Source organism: Solea solea, chromosome 11 (assembly GCF_958295425.1).
Source record: "Solea solea chromosome 11, fSolSol10.1, whole genome shotgun sequence".
NCBI classification, from domain to species: domain Eukaryota; kingdom Metazoa; phylum Chordata; class Actinopteri; order Pleuronectiformes; family Soleidae; genus Solea; species Solea solea.
This window is the reverse complement of record NC_081144.1, coordinates 26,743,593-26,757,234: the sequence shown is the minus strand read 5'-3', so window position 1 is coordinate 26,757,234 and position 13,642 is coordinate 26,743,593. Positions and strand designations below refer to the sequence as shown.

The 13,642-nt window shown below is 39.1% G+C and overlaps 1 protein-coding gene across 3 annotated transcripts; it reads right to left on the bottom strand.

The window, feature by feature from the left end:
- Positions 1-1,769: 1,769 nt before the first annotated feature.
- aar2 (AAR2 splicing factor) lies at positions 1,770-7,204 on the bottom strand. 3 transcript variants are annotated; one of them, XM_058644240.1, is made up of 4 exons: positions 7,056-7,204; positions 5,653-6,437; positions 4,101-4,330; positions 1,770-2,725 (listed from the first exon to the last, which is right to left on the bottom strand). In XM_058644240.1, exons 2-4 carry the CDS (start codon positions 6,428-6,430, stop codon positions 2,558-2,560), a joined length of 1,176 nt encoding a protein of 391 aa, XP_058500223.1. In that variant the 5' UTR covers positions 6,431-6,437; positions 7,056-7,204; the 3' UTR covers positions 1,770-2,557. The 3 variants fall into 3 exon arrangements, with proteins under 3 accessions (XP_058500223.1, XP_058500224.1, XP_058500221.1); XM_058644241.1 differs by having other exon boundaries at positions 5,653-6,996; positions 7,056-7,106; XM_058644238.1 differs by having other exon boundaries at positions 5,653-6,450; positions 7,056-7,071.
- Positions 7,205-13,642: the final 6,438 nt, after the last annotated feature.

Below are 13,642 nucleotides of genomic sequence, written 5' to 3'. Positions count from 1 at the left end.
CTTGTGACACCGGCAGGATCACGGCTGACGACAGACGCTGTTGTGTGTATTAAGTTACAGTCGATCAACCTCTGTGTTTAATCTGTCAAAATGACAGACTCTGATTTTTCCATCATGGTAGAAAAATATCTGTCAATGACGGAGAATTCTCAGTTCCATAAAGTAGCGACAGTTAGCGACGCTGTCAGCGCTCGTGGATCTGTGTTCACTGCGTGTTCCTGTGCTCTGGAGACAAAGCTTCGCAGGGACGTCTGCGGAGGAAAGAGTGGTGCATACTTTCTGGTCTGTGAGGCCACCATAGCTCTGGGGAGAGAGGAAGAGGTGGGACTACTTCCTGTCTGAACAATTCACAGCAGGTTTCGTTGTTATTCTTAGAAAATAAAACGTTATGTGATCTGTAGTTTTAATAGTTTACCGAGCAGTGACGTGTACTTATATACTGTGCAGCTAAAAAGTAAAACTTTATTTTCTTCATACACAACAGTCACTCACTCAGTCAATTTTTCATAGCACCACATGGTTTCAACTTGATTTTCAAAATAAGAGCCACTGACTTCAGTTTAGCACAGTGCAACAAGTGTACTGTAGTGTTCTCGTGCAGCGTGTACGAACTCTGACTAAACACCAAGATAAACCATGAAGTATTGTGAGATTTCTTCATTGCAACTTATCAAACTCATTTAGAAATAATAATCAATGTCCATTGCTTAAATTAGCTGTTGGTATGACTGTTTTTAACATGAACTGTAGATGAATCATTTTAAATGTACTTTTAAACAAAGAGTAAGTAAGCTGTTGTTAGCACTTATATAATTGTTTTTTATGTTTGACCTTTACCCCCTTTCTTTATTTTTAATTACTGTTTATTATAACAACAACAATAATAATAATAATAATACTACTATTAATTAAGGCTCAGCGTGTAAAAACGTGTGACTGTGATTGAAAACCTGCACATGTCTGACTACTTCCTGTTCCCGCTAATGTACTGCTAACACTAAAAATAACATTTCATATATTTATATTAATTAATAACAACTTGAATGAACACTGATAAAAGCTTATGTATTATATTTGGTAAAGATAACACCTGTGCTAGTTTTCCTTTTGTTAATGTTGATTTATGTTTGCAAAAATAATGAAACTGAGCAGTTTTTTTTGGCATTTCCATGAACGGATTTTGATCATTTGGAATCAAGAAATGTTTGTTCCTGTTAAACATCATAGAAGCAGGGCTGTATGAATCCTGTGTTAGAAATGTTAAAAAGTATCTATTCATTTAGTCTTTGTGGCATCAAACAGAAACAATGCAAAGCTTTTGTTCTCTTTTTAGATGAGAAGCCAAATAACAAGTTTCATGTTCATACGACGACGATACATGACACAGTGAATCTTTCCAAACAGCCCATCAATGCCATCTAGTGGAGGAGACAGAGATTGCTCCTCTGCAAACGAGCCACTACATGATCAATGAATCAACAAATCCCCTGCAATAATTTGACCCTTGATTGATTGATTATTAAGTAATCCATTCACTATTTTAGGTTCTGAATCGAAAATAGTCTATGAATGAATGAATTTCATAAATGAAACTTCAAAAAGACAAAAAGTGATCATTTACAATGTTTTTTAAATTTTCTTTATTTCATTAAAGGAAACTTGAAATCAAATAAATCATAGAATAGTTTAGTTTACTCATGTTTTCATCTTTTTCATCAAAAATAAATATATAGTGTGAGCTGAAAAATGAGTGTTTATGTACAATAGTGTGCAAGAGTCTTCGGCCACCATTAGATTTATTGTTTTGCCAATGCTATAATTATTTCTCATTCACTTTATTGTAACACGTCCAGAAAATACAGGAAACTTGTTTCCGGTTTTAAAATGACAGAAAAATACTTTTACACATGACTCTCTGTTAAAGTATAAAAATGAAAGATCACAGGTTTACAGTTCATTTAAGTCACCTGACACGATGAAGGAGGCTTCATAGTCATTACAGTTGTTACGCTCGCTGCTCTTTTTTTTGTCTTACGAGTATGAGCATAAAACTGATCAAGCAACGACAGACAGACAACACCAGAGGGAGCCCATCACTAGAACACGTAGAAAAGTGTCAACATGTTAAATCTGCTGTTACACTAACTGCACACACACACACACACACACACACACACACGCTTGCTCAGGACAACTTGGCTGACCAGGGGACAGATCTTAGACATTTACGCCATCTTAAGACAATGATGCATCACCTGGCTATTTCTAAGCACCTCATACAGCAACACTTCAAAAAGCCTGAACTGTCCCTTTAAGGTGTCAATCACATCCATACTGATAGATCTGATCACAAGTGGACGTTAAAACACATCTTAGATGTCTATCATGTGATCACATATAGTATAGACTGTTTTATGCTAAAAAAACAAACAAAAATAAAAGGTTTTGTTCCTCCATGTACTTGAAGATATCAACCATTACAGTTCTCCAGCATCAGTGACTTCCTCTGCTTGAATCCACCCAGTTTGACCCTTAAGTCCAGTAGTTAGTGGCAGTTTCAGTCCATTGTGACATCCTCAGGCAGCTCCACCACCACCGGAGCACAGTCGTCCAAGTCTGCATCAAAGTCCCAGCGAAACTTCTTGGTCAGGTGAGCTTTGAACTTCTCCGCTCGCTTACGCAGCGTCACGTCGACACCAGGTCCACTGGCAAACTGGAAGAAGTCCTGGGAGAAGAACAACAGTCAGACAAAAGCTTTGACAACAATACTGATGCATGTCATGCTGCTGCTGCTGCTGCTGCTGCTGAACTGTGGGATAACATTTTCCATGTTGAAGCTATTCTTTTTTTTTGCTATTACATTTATAAACTGGTGTCATATATTATTATTATTATTATTATTATTATTACTACAATAATAATAATAAATAAACAATGGTTGCATGACATGTGGCACGGCTGCAAAAAAAAGTTCTGAGGTTATTTTCAGAATTCTGTTAAATCTTTTGTTTGTTCAGAATTTTTTTGAAAAATTCAATAAATAAAAAGAATTCTGGGGGAAAAAGTCAGACATTCATCTCAGAATTCTGGCTCTCTTTATTACTATTATGTAGTTTGTTCTGTATTTCATAAATAAATAAATGAATAGCAAAATAAAAGAATTCTGAGATGAAACTCAGATGTTATTTTCAGAATTCTGGCTTTTTAAATGACTATTATTTTGTTTCCGAATCATTTTAACATGTGTTTCCATCCTCTTCCATATTCTGCATGACTTAATCACATTTCATTCTCATTTCCCCCGGCAACGGAACACTATCGCCAAGTCAGACACACGAGCACGAGTTTGACATGGAACGTTAGCGTCAGTCAGTGATCGACGAGTGAACGCGACAAAGACAACGTGACGTCACTGAAATCAAACATGATCACTCATTTGAAATGTGGACATCACCGGGACAAGGAAACAAGAGAGAGCTAATATTTAAGCAGTTATGGCTTCATAACTGCTTAAATATTAGCATAGCATAATCATATTTAACAAAGAAAGATATGTGCCTCGAGTCCAAGCTGAGACTCACTGCACTATCACTGATCTTTATTTTCTTATTATACTTTTTATTTATTTGAACTCACATTCACCTCTAACTTTTGTTTGTAGTAGAATTATTTTGTAATAAGTCTTTCCTTATTCTTATGAAATGAAGGGTAATTATCCACCGTTCTGTTTACAGTTGAGTCTGTTTAGTCATTTAAACTTGGTAATAAATTTACCGCATTTCTTTCCTTACTGAAAATGCACCGTGGTGTCAAGACTGAGGTACGTACCCGACTGTGACCTTTGCACACGTTACACCACAGTTACAATATAACAAGTTCAGCAGAAGACACAAGAAAAAATCATGTAACAAAAGGAAGAAAATCAGACAGACCTTTGTAGGTTAGTCAGACATGAGAGTTTTATGAGTTTTGTTTAAATTTAACAGCAAATAAGCACGACAAATTAATCGTGCATAGACACAATTACAATTACAATTGATATTTTTCTTGTAGTTGACACATGATAATAAAAGCGAAAAAGTGAAATATGGGGCATCTACCTGCAGCGTGGAGGTGAGGAAGTTGTCCTGTGACACGATGTCCACAAAGAAGTCGGGGGGGATTTCTCCCAGCTGGTGGTAGAGCACGGTGATGAGGTCCAGGAAGAGCTGCTTCCGTTTCCCCATGGTCTCCTCTGAGCGACACAGCAGAGCCAGCAGGCGCTTCCAGTGCTCGAAGCCCTCGTACACGTTTCCGAGGAGGAAACAAACAAAGGCGAACTGCAGCTCACCTGAGAGCAAACAAACACACACACACATGTTCACACATTACATTCAACTGTGTTCAGTTAAATAATAAACGATTGCTTAAAGGAAAACATTCACTTTTGTTTTCTGTCTCAAATTTACATTTTTGTCTGCAATTCAATATTAAATAATAAATATAATGAAAAAAACAAAATCTTTAAAAAGGTTCAGTGTGTAGGAATTAGTGACATCTAATGGTGAGACTTCAGATCGCAACAAAAGGAGGACTGCCCTCACTCAGCATCAGTAACTACGGTGGCCCCCACACACCAGAAAACACACACTCTCGCAGGATTGGGGCCCGCCCTTTATTAAAATACACACTAAAATCATTTATGAACGATTAACTTAAGGTTAGTAGAGGTGGTTTTTCTATGGCTGATGCTGAATGACCAATTATTGATTTAGATTTTTTAGGGGGCTAATAACATAACATAACAATGTGTGCAGTGCAGTTATATACTAGGGATACACAGTATTGGTCTTTTTGCTGATATCCGATATATCAGGAGTGCTTGGGTCGATAACCAATACCAATATTTTTATATATAGTTTTTCCATGTGCCCAACTGCAGAGGTTAAATGATCAATGTTTTTTCTGTAGTGAAATTAACATCTTTTCATACTTATTACACTTATATAAATTAGCTGTAGAGCGAGCCAGCGTATTCAGCCGACTGTTTTGGTCATCAGTCATTGGAGTATTTAACATTTTACAGGCAATACCCGCTGATACTGATATTGTGCAGTATAATAATAATATTGTTCATCCCTGTTATGCCCTGTTAGTATTTTCAATAGAAATAAAGTCAAAATTTCTTTAAGTTTTGGTGTCTCGCCTATTTTTCATGCATTAAGCATCGAAAACAGACGGAGAAACATTCTACCAGCGCGATGACATAAAAGTGACGTCTCTCACTGTTGTTTGAGTGTCTAAGCTGAATCTGAATACATGGAATCAAATATTTTCAAAACTACAGGAAAATCTTGTGTGGGCTGCAATGATTATATTCATTATCAATTAATCTGTTGATTATTCGGTCCACAAAATGTTGATCAGTGTTTCCTAAACCTCAAAAAGAAAATGTTTTCAAATGTCTTGTTTTGTCCACAAACTAAAAATTTTCTGTTGAAATATTTGTTTATTATATGGAACAAAGAAACCAGACAATAAACTTTGTCAAATAAATGTTTGGATGAAAAAATAAACTTGTACTGCACTGCACAGCATTCATAACGTTTTTGAGGCCATTTTTCGCCATATTATTGGGTTGAATATAATATTGGTGCATAAATCTACAGTTACCTAGAATGTGGAGAGGCTGAAGCTCATAGTTCTTCAGTACAGTCTCCAGAGCATAGCTCAGGTCCATACTGCACTGGGTGATCTCCGCTGGTGTCGCCCCGGCTGGGTAGGTCTTCTCGGGGATGACAGAGAAGCGTAACTCTGTCCCCTCCCTCAGTTTCATCTTGGGCAGCTTGTTCAGTCCCTCCTTCATGCTCTGACAGACCGTGTCGTTCACCGGCTGCTCTGCTCTGTCTTCGGTGTGTCTGAACTCAATCTCGGGGATGACGTCACAGTAGGCACATATTCTGCCAGACAAAGGCTGCAGTTTATTGGCCAGCTCCTCACTGAGGTGGTCAGTGAGGGACACCCACTTCCTCATCACCTCATATGGATAAGGACCCAGGTATGGATCCAGCTCTTGTAAGGTCGCCCGGATGCGACTCACCTCCTCTTGGTTCTTAGAGGCTGAGAAATCCAGATCTTCCTCTTTGGGGTCCCAGTTAGCCAACAGGATCTCTCTGGGTTTGAGATTAAGGAAGACGCCCGTCTTTGGGCCGATTTCATTTCCACATGTCGGTGAGTTCACAGAGCTGTAGTGTAGGAAGTGCAGGCCTGGAGGGATCATCTTTACTCCCCGGAAGAGAGGACCCACCTGCCAACTCTTGCAGTCGATCCCCAGCTCTGTGCCCTTAGGGACACCCAGCAGCACCAGGGTGGCTCCCTCCTCAAACAGCCTCAGAGCAACATCTGGATCCATGTTAACAGCGCTGCTGCTGCTGCTGCTGCTGCTGGCCATGTCTGATCTGTAAATGACGACTAAACTTAAACTTTAAACTGAACCAACCAGGAACACAACAACTAAACCTGGATTTGAGCTGTGATATAAGAGTTCGGCATGCTCAGGAGAGGATTTAGTCCAAATGTAACAGAATAATGTTGCTTTAAAAGGTCATGTGGTCTGTCACTGAAAACACGAGTGAAAGAACATAACGAAAATATATCGTTTGTAGTTGTTAATAACGTGTATTTACGTGAAAATGGTGCTAACTCAGCGTCTCCTCCCGTAAACTCTACCTTAACGTGTATTTATAACGTGTATTTACGTGAAAATGGTGCTAACTCAGCGTCTCCTCCCGTAAACTCTACCTTAACGTGTATTTATAACGTGTATTTACGTGAAAATGGTGCTAACTCAGCGTCTCCTCCCGTAAACTCTACCTTAACGTGTATTTATAACGTGTATTTGTGTGAAAATGGTGCTAACTCAGCGTCTCCTCCCGTAAACTCTACCTTAACGTGTATTTATAACGTGTATTTGTGTGAAAATGGTGCTAATTCAGCGTCTCCTCCCGTAAACTCTACCTTAACGTGTATTTACGTGAAAATGGTGCTAAGTCAGCGTCTCCTCCCGCAAACTCTACCTTCTGTGCAGATTTGTTGAAGTTTCTCAGCGTTGGAATATCGTTTTGTCAAGGCTGTGCAGCATGTAAAACCTTCCGGATAGAAACAGCGCTTGACTGGGACAGTTCCGCTTCTTGCGCTTCTCTTCGAGTTCCGGATTTTTTGCAGAAAATTGTTAAAGACGTTTCCCATAAAAACAAAGTCAATAAGTTTACCAAAGAGTTTATGTTGCTACTTTCTTACTGTGTTTGTGTGTATATCTGAGAACAGCGCCTTTTATTGTCTAACGCACATGTGTCAAACTGGTGGCCCGGGGGCCACATGTGGCCCTCCAATCGATTACATGCGGCCCGCCAAACAATGTGCAAGGTGATGGAATAGACACAGAATATAAAACTAAATGTATTTGCAGGCAATATTTTTATAATAGTAATAAATATTCGGTTGTAATCATTGCTTTATTAAATACATTCTAAGCAGACAATGTATGACCAGCTTGTCGTGGGGTACAATAATAAATGTATTTACATTTTATTATATAATAAGTGATTATAACATGTACATGTCCATATAGATATTTTGTCCCTCCCCCTTTAATAAATGTTATTTGGTCCTAATTTGTTATTAAAGAAATCACAGAAAAAATGGGGTTTTCTAACTTTAGGAAATAATATTTAGATTTTTATATAAAACTTGAGGATGACAGGGTAGTAATGCTTCTCCATTCCTGTTTAGCAATACACAACACAGTTGAGTAACCTGACCAACACATAGCCATCAAACTAAGGTCTTTTTCAAGGGAAAAAGTTTTGTTTTTTAGAATTTTGGTATTTAATTTAATTTTAAATTTCTGTTTTGATTTAATTTTAAGTTTAAAATGTTATTCAAAAGTCACAGTGTTTTGCTAGAAGTCAAACTTTTTTTCCTGGTGGTGGCAAAAGAGTAAATTATAATCATAATAATAATTTTCACCAATAGGTGGCAGAAAGAGACAGCGTCTTTGAGCTTCAGTGGGAGACAAAGTGTAACTGTCATAAATGTCATTATTTATTATGAGATTTTTCATGGAAATCAATATGAAAGGATGAAGTCATTCATATTTAGATGGACCTTTGTTGCTGTGTGTTCACGTGGAAACAGAACAAATGATTCACTTCTTCATTTGTCAGACGATGAGACTGTGAGTGTGTATTTCCTTGTGTTTGATTTTATCTTGTCTTTGAGCACCACTTTAAAAGCCATACATGAATAAAATCTATTATTATTTATTATAAATTAGATGAGGTTGTACTCTCATATTCTAACAGTGAACAGGCTCCATGTTTACAGCAGAGAAAAACATCCTCTCTTGCACCTGCAGCTTCAAGATGGTCCAGATACGGAGCTGCTGTATGTGATACATCAGTGGACTCCAGTGCATGTGTGTGTGTGTGTGTGTGTGTGTGTACATTAGTGTAAACACACTCTCCAGCGACTATCATGTATTTGCAGCCAGGATTTCTTACGTCCTGTTCCATTAGGTCAAAAAAAAACAAGAACCCTCATTTAATCCCAGGTTTGAAGTGTTTTTACAGACATGTTTTACACACATAAGAAGTTAAAATACACTTCATGCATTTGATAAAATTCCTGAATTTTAACAACCTGACACTGAAAGTAAAGGGGCACCGCTGCCTCAATCAGTCACCTCACATGTGTTATTTAGTGACTTTGGTGGTTGAAATACTTTGTTCAGATTCACCTGACTGTAGACTGGCTGCTCCTGTGTCCCTGTGAGCTAAAAATGTTGATTTTCTCTATGGGCTTTGGTGTGGGAGAAACGGTGGGAGTTTACAAACCCCTTTTTTTTTTCTTCCAGCAAGAAGAAGCAGCACAGTTATTATTCAAACTTCACAGACTTAAGCTGATATTAATCTTTGATGCTTTTGTTTATTGGTATCTTGTCTTTTTTGTCCCTAGGGGCAGCGAGTGTGTCTGGTTTCCAGGAACAAGAGGACGAGCCGGTAAATGTCAGTGTCTCTAAAAACCTCAATCTATTCACACATCAGTGCAAAAACACATTTTGGAACCTTTTTATAAAGCATAAAAAAGTAGATTGAGTCATATCGATGTGTACCAGGGTGGTTTCTGGCGCCGGTATCCGTGTGATTATCTGTGTGTGTGCTGCCGTTTGCTGCTAACATGAGCTCACGCCACGCACGGAGCCTGCAACTCTTTGAACCACAGAGATGTTACAAATAGATTCATGAAACCACAGGTTGCAGGCAAAGAATAATAACACGGATGGGAGAGTTCCAGTCCCTCTGCCAGAATGTGCATCAGACCCAGACTCATGATTTCCTGTTGTACGTCTCCTGTTTCTCCACTGCCAGTGTGAAAATAATAAGGTGAGCAGTAGCCAGACAGTGAACAAAGTCATTGTGTGTGTGTGTGTGTGTGCGTGTGCGTGATTGTCCCATAAACAAAAGATATTAGAGACCTGCTTAATGTGACACTGATATCCAACTTGAGTTCCGCTATTTCTCGGCATGAATCATCCCCAGTCGGCCGTGCTGAGATCTAAATAAGCCTCCTTCCAAAAACACGTTTGTCATTGCCATTACATGACATAATTGGAATAATTCTAATTATGAAGCGGTGTCGGAGCAGACACCGGGGACGACGAGCCGGGTAAACGAGGTGATCGAATCATCATTAATCTTTGACTAAAAAAAAAAAAAGATCATTAATAATCTATGCACCTCCTCACTTTACCACCTAACAAACGCCGCGCGGAGCTGCTGACATTTCCTGCAATTTGCAGAGCATCACACTTTGCCAGCTGCATGACGGTTAATCTGTGTAATTGTTGCTTTGCTGCTTGTTCTTGTGAGTTTCATTTTCATCCTCTCTCGCTGTCACTGACTGGGTCTCTCTCCAACTGTTTAGCATTTGTAAAGTGCATTTTAAAATTGTTTTCATGAAAGAAAACACAAAATGTTAATATTACCGTCGTCTTTCTTTTGCAAATATTCAAATCTTTTGTCAAAAATAGTCAAAACCCTGTTCCCGCTACAAAACCAGAGAACAATAACCTCATTTTAATTTGTATAAAAAGTTAAAAAATGACTAAATGTCTTTGATAAATTCCAGAATTTTAGCCACCTGATTTGTTTCTAATGGTTGTTTGTTATTTTGTCTGTTTGTCTGAGACATGTCTCTCTTGAGAATGAGACATTGTGTCTCAATGAAACTTCCTGTATAAATAAAGGTTAAATATGAAAAAAAAATGCTAAAAGGAAGCATGTATATGGTAAAGTGTATCGGTCCCAGCACAGAGCCCTGTGGAACTCCACATTTAACTATGGGAACTAGCTTTAGTGCAGTACATCATTTGTATTTTTGTGTTAGTGGGATTGTGTGTTTTTGCGATACTGCCACATTTCCACCAATATCTCTTGCATTTCTTATCCAATCAACATCAAAGCCAGCACTGAACACACTGGTGCTCTTAGTAAATCATCTGCCAAGTTTGAATCCTGTCAAGCAAACTGTTCAACAGATATGTGATTAACAAGCAAAACATTCTTTGCATTTATAGATGATCAGTAGCATGGACAAGTTGGAACCCATCACATAAATAGACTGTAAAGAGACTCATCTGTTCTCCGAGGACACGAGAAAGACATAGGTGACTTTCACCACTGCTGTTTCTAGGTTGTTTCTTCGCATATATCCACATTATTGATTTGCAACTGCCTTTTCTAGCATTTCAGAAATAAAGGGAAGATTAGATACGTAATTTGCTATGAAACATCTGTGTCAAGGGTGTAGGCTTTTTTTTAAGAAGCTTGTTTAATAACTGTCATCAGTCATCATCTACCCCTTTACCCTCCACCAGATGGTTGCTGTGCCAATCTCAGCTACATCAGGCGATAGGCGGGGTACACCCTGGACAGTTTGCCAGTCTATCGCAGGGCCACACACATAGAGACAAACAACCATTCACTGTCACGGTCAATTTAGGGTGTCCAATTGACCTAATCCCCATATTGAATGTTTTTGGACTGTGGGAGGAAGCTGGAGAACACCCACGCACACACGGGGAGAACATGCATCTCCATTTAGGTGTACACAAGCTCTTAATAATAAGGATAGATTGATCAGATTTACTGTAGAGCTGTTGATTAAAAGGAAAGATATCCTTAAAGAGAGACAAGATGTGGGAAAACGTGGCGAGAATGTTAACTCCATGTGGCTCTTCTTTAATTTGACACCTCATGTGAGACAAACTAAAGTCCATGAGATTCATCTGGAGAAGCAGCTGAGGAGAAGGAGAAGAAGAAGACACTGAGATGTGTTTTTCCCTCCCTCTCGTCATCCATGTGCGGCGTTTGAAGTGGGTTTTGATGTCGACTTCATCTATAATGGATCAGGTGACATTTTCCTCATGACAGCTCCACATGAACCTCTTAAAGCCGTAGTTCTGACTGTTTGAAGCGCTGCTGTAAAACTATATTTGCTGCTTTATCTAGCTGAGTCACTGTGGAAACCTCGATCTTAACATCACAGCGCACAGGAGTTGTTGATCCACTGCTGCCTCCATCAGTAACTTTAAATGTGTTATGTTGTGAATCCGCACTCTTAAATTCTTCAGAGTTCAGGATTTACCAAAGTGACACAGAGTTACTCAATGAGGCAGCTGTAGACCAGCAGCTCCCGTGTCCCTGTTAGCTGAAATAAAGTGTGATTTTTCTCTGTGGAGTTTGGCGTGGGAGGGCAACAAACTTCCGTCTCCAGTCAGAAGAGTCTGTCTCATGGTGATTAAAATCTCTGTTTCCTCGTGTCCCTGCTGCCATGTTTTCCCCCAAGTGCACGTGTCCACGTCTCAAGCTGCTTCACAGTGACAATGTGTCAATGTGCTGTTAAAACTGTAGAAAAAATAAAAACACAAATTACCGCTGTAAGAGACAGACGGGCATGTCAACAGAACCTGGTTTCTTTACTGTAACTGAAGTAGATGCAGTCATAAATGCTAAAATATGTCAAATATGTCTTTTTAATGAAGTAATGCAGAATACGATGCTCGATACATGGTCCACAATACCAATAATATCCCGATACAGCGATTATGGGATAATCAATATATCGCAAGACAGTTATATAAGCGATACATCACGATATTTGTCTAACTGAAGAAAACAAAGACGTTAACGTGAGAAGTTAAAAGTGCAGGCTTTCTCTACTTACTTCTCTAACACGGTGTGGAGTAGCTCAGTGGTTAAGACCTGAACCCTGTGGGCAGAGACATCATGGCCACAAGTTCAACTCGGTTCGATTCAGTTCCCTTGTAAGTATATTTGACTGCTAAATGACATGTGATGTAATCTGACCAAAGGTCATAAAGTTTATGTATTAAACGAGGATGGAGCATCTCTTAACGTAGCTTTCTCCACCGTTATCCCGCCATAAGCTCCCTCTTCTTCAGCCAGGGACTGTTTACTTCAGAGCGCCTTAACCTTTTCACACCGAGCGCATCCTCTGCAATACATTTGGGCACACGCTCCTTACGTTACTGTAACTACACGATGGTGTGTGCTGTCGGAAAAATTTCTAACGGTTTCTGGAAGTTAAGAACTAGCACTTTGTGCGGTTGTTACAGTAATTCCAGCTGGCAAATCAGCGCCTTTGTCCCAGTGGAGAAACGGTGCAGAGAGCAGCGAATGTTATCCAAAAATGCCTTGATGAGCCTGAAAGGTGATCAGTAAAATCTTAAAATCAATTCTAAAACATACAGTGGAGTGAAGCCAAAATTGGAGTAATGTGATGTTGTCTGTTAAAACCAGTGAGAAGCCTGGCTGCTAAGTTCTGAACCAGCTGGAGGCGGGAGAGGGATTTATGGTTGATGCCGGTTAGAAGGGAGTTACTGTAATCTAAGCGGGAGAATATGAGGGCGTGGACTCATATTTTTAAATCAGGCTGTGATAGAATATGTTAGATATTTGAGTTGGTTCTGATGTGGAGGAATCAAGACTGTACAACTGTGTTGATGTGAGGGGTGAAGGTGATTCTGGGTCAAGGTGATGTTACCAGCCTCAAGCCTAGGGGAACCTGGGCCAGCAGCAAACAAGCTGTAGTACTGCCGTACAACCAAGAAAATAACAGAAAAATACTCCAGTACACAGATTTATTCTGAGGTGAGTACAATTTCCCAACATACTCTAACCTTTAATACACATGTGCAATAAAGTAAGTCTTTTACTTTCCTTGACACAAGAAATATTTATACTGTGACAACTGATCACAATTAATACAACACAAAATAAATGAACTGCAATAAATCAATGATACAGTTAGAACTCAGGTTAAAAGGATACGAACTGACCCTTCACATTAAACTCTGTATTCAACATGTGCGACAGGAAGCTGGATATCAAAGCTGTACATAGTAAACAAGTAGCTTCGGCCGTTAGCATTAGCTTGGCTAAATGTACTAGCTAACTCGTCACATAACATCTCATAAATCACAACTTTCATACCACGTATCTTAAACATTTTCTACATGGTGATAGCGGAATGATAAGTAGGCTAGAAGCATTTTTGGACATATTTACATACCTGCCGTACA

Coding starts and splice junctions, on each gene's coding strand:
- aar2 (XM_058644240.1), bottom strand. CDS start 6,430: ATGGCCAGCAGCAGCAGCAGCAGCAGCAGCGCTGTTAACATGGATCCA. Junction 4,331..5,652: donor TCAGCCTCTCCACATTCTAG/GTAACTGTAGAT, acceptor GTTTGCTCTCAG/GTGAGCTGCAGTTCGCCTTT. Junction 2,726..4,100: donor TCCTCACCTCCACGCTGCAG/GTAGATGCCCCA, acceptor TTCTTCTCCCAG/GACTTCTTCCAGTTTGCCAG.